At 43.2% G+C, this 2,500-nt stretch overlaps 1 protein-coding gene across 1 annotated transcript in view; it reads right to left on the bottom strand.

The window, feature by feature from the left end:
* wu:fa56d06 (uncharacterized protein LOC795664 homolog) overlaps positions 1-2,500 on the bottom strand; it is a 13,963-nt gene that overhangs the window by 1,952 nt on the left and 9,511 nt on the right. Inside the window, exons 10-13 of the mRNA XM_062517873.1 lie at positions 1,578-1,646; positions 987-1,103; positions 591-716; positions 1-110 (exon numbers count right to left, since the gene is read on the bottom strand). The exon at positions 1-110 is cut by the window's left edge and continues 4 nt beyond it. Of these exons, the coding sequence (XP_062373857.1) occupies positions 1-110; positions 591-716; positions 987-1,103; positions 1,578-1,646 (422 nt within the window). The remainder of the gene's footprint in view (positions 111-590; positions 717-986; positions 1,104-1,577; positions 1,647-2,500) is intronic.

Genomic DNA, 2,500 nt, shown 5'->3' with positions numbered 1-2,500 from the left:
CACAGTGTCATGGACTGGCTCCATGATTTCATTATGTCCGTCATCCTGTTTTTTAAAATGGGAATATTCCATGCCATGCTTGAACTCCTCAGAGGCAGCATGGATCCTTTCTGAAATATATGAAAGAGTGCAATAGGTTTAATAATTGGGCTGGCATGAAATGTGCATTAAGGACACATCTTTGATGATTCTGGTCAAACTATTAATTCAGTTACTAGTAAGGAGCATAATTCAGACAGTGTTAGTGGTTTAATGTCAAAGTAGCTGTGTTATCTGAATCTGATCTAGACAGGGTAAACCCAGCCGATCTGACGGCGAATAAATTTCGCCCTTCAGCTCAGGCCGGAAACCTGCACATTTATTTCTATCTCTATATCTCTAAACTGGCTTCTCCACCAAGTGCACCCGGATCGTTGGCCTGATTGGTTGCAGGACTATCCAAATGCGTACAGAGTCATTTGAACTATGTCCAGTGATCATGCCTCTTGTGCAGTCGAAATACAGCACAGACTCCCCAAGACTAATGTTCAATCCCAAAGGATTGAACTTAGTGTGGTGATGTTTGGCCAGGCTAAATCTGATCCACTCACTCTCTATGGACCCCCTCTTCATCTCTGAGGTGTGCAGCAGCAGATGGCCTGTCATGGGGTCCACCAGGGTGGCGTGGGAGTTCTCAGTGCCCTGCTTGAAGCCATCGCTCTTTGGAGGGACGTAGACTGCACATGGAGAGAGAGAACATCACTTACCACAAGATCAATGTGACAGGCTACAGTACACATCGAAGGATCACAATTCTCATATTCAGCAAGTGGAACACTTTTCAATCTCAAACATCCATCACATTCATCTAACAATCGCTTAGCCTACTGGACTTACAGTAGTTTTACAGGGGGAAAAAACATATGCACACACACACACACACACACACACACACACGTACACACACACACACACACACACACACACACACACACACACACACGTACATCCTGATGGTTTCCTGCTTATCTCGTCGACGTGGTCCTTCAGCAGGCCTGAGTTCAGGTCCACCAGGAAGCGACGGGACGCTTCTGTGCCCTGCCTGCGGTCCATCTCAGGAGCTGCTGTACACACAAAACATACATCTGAACTAGAAAAGCACTCTGACAGCACAGACCTCCGCCAAGCGAAAACATAATCGCCTCCTGGATCAAGATGGTAATACGGATCACTCCCAAAATGTAATCGTTTCTTCCTGGTCAATTTCCTGAAAATGTCATCAAAATCTATCTACAACTTTTTGAGTTATCTTGCTAACAAACAGACAAACGAACTCCGATGAAAACATAACCTCCTTGGGGGAGGTAATCCTTATAATCCTTCAACATACAAAATAGACCTCTGAGCAATAGTAACTCAAGGCTTTTTCTTTTTTTCAAACTTACTCTTACTAGTAAAAAGTCAAATATGTAGACAAAGCTCTTTGTAATACTATAAACTCAGTAAGATCCATAATGTAAAGTTGCATTCTGAAGCATTAGCAAGTACCTAGTTTGGGCTGCCATTCTTAAGGGAAGTTACAAGAATTTGTCCCTCACCTGCTATGGACCCCCTCTTCATCTCGGAGGCGTGATGCAGCAGCTGGCCTGTGCTGTGGCTGAACTCATCTGGAAGGATGGGCAGGTCGATGTCAGCAGAACAAAAGCATGTTTAAAGGGGACATATCATACCTCTTTTTAAACGAGGTTAGAATTGGTCTCTCCCAAATTGAGCCGTTTCTGGGCTGGCCACGCCTCCGGCAGCATGTATTGATTATGCTGCTCGTTTCACAGGTGAAAATGACTAAAACAGAGCCGGCATCCAACCACATATGTTAGACCCTGGTGCTAGGGTTGGTCTATGCAAATTCCCTTAGTATGACATCAAAATAAGGGAGCCATCCAAATGGCTCACAGCAGCATACTTTCTTGACACCAAAGTCTTTCTACTGATCTACAGAAAACGGATGGATGGGTTTTTTTCGCGCTTGGAGTGTTTATAAGAACAGTAGAGGCCTAAATATGAACACAAAGGCCCGCAAAAAGTGAGTTTTGCATGATCTGTCCCCTTTAATGAAGATGACTGCTATCAACCCAATGCTATTAGTATTATATCTCAAAGCATGACCTATTTTACACACATGAAGTTAACAGTGAAGTTTCACTTGTAGCATGCTAACCAGGCTATTTTGCAATACCACTTTTTTTTTTTTTTTTATCACATATGGCACTGTATTAAATACAATGTAAGTCAATGGTGTGCTATGTGACTGAGTTCAAGAGAACTCGAAGCATACATAACTCCACTTAGCACCACATAGCATAGCCATCATGTAGAGTGTATGTTAGCTAGTCAGTGCATTAGAAAAAAACGTAGCTTTGTTTTGAGTGACATGCGTAGTTCAGTTTGTAGTGACATGCTGACAGCCCCAATGTCACATGTTCAGCACACAGTGAACACACACTCTACAACCAAGATAACA

The sequence above is a fragment of the Sardina pilchardus genome, chromosome 17 (genome assembly GCF_963854185.1).
Source record: "Sardina pilchardus chromosome 17, fSarPil1.1, whole genome shotgun sequence".
NCBI classification, from domain to species: Eukaryota; Metazoa; Chordata; class Actinopteri; order Clupeiformes; family Clupeidae; genus Sardina; species Sardina pilchardus.
The sequence above is the reverse complement of the archived record's forward strand: the minus strand, read 5'-3'. Positions and strand labels throughout refer to the sequence as shown.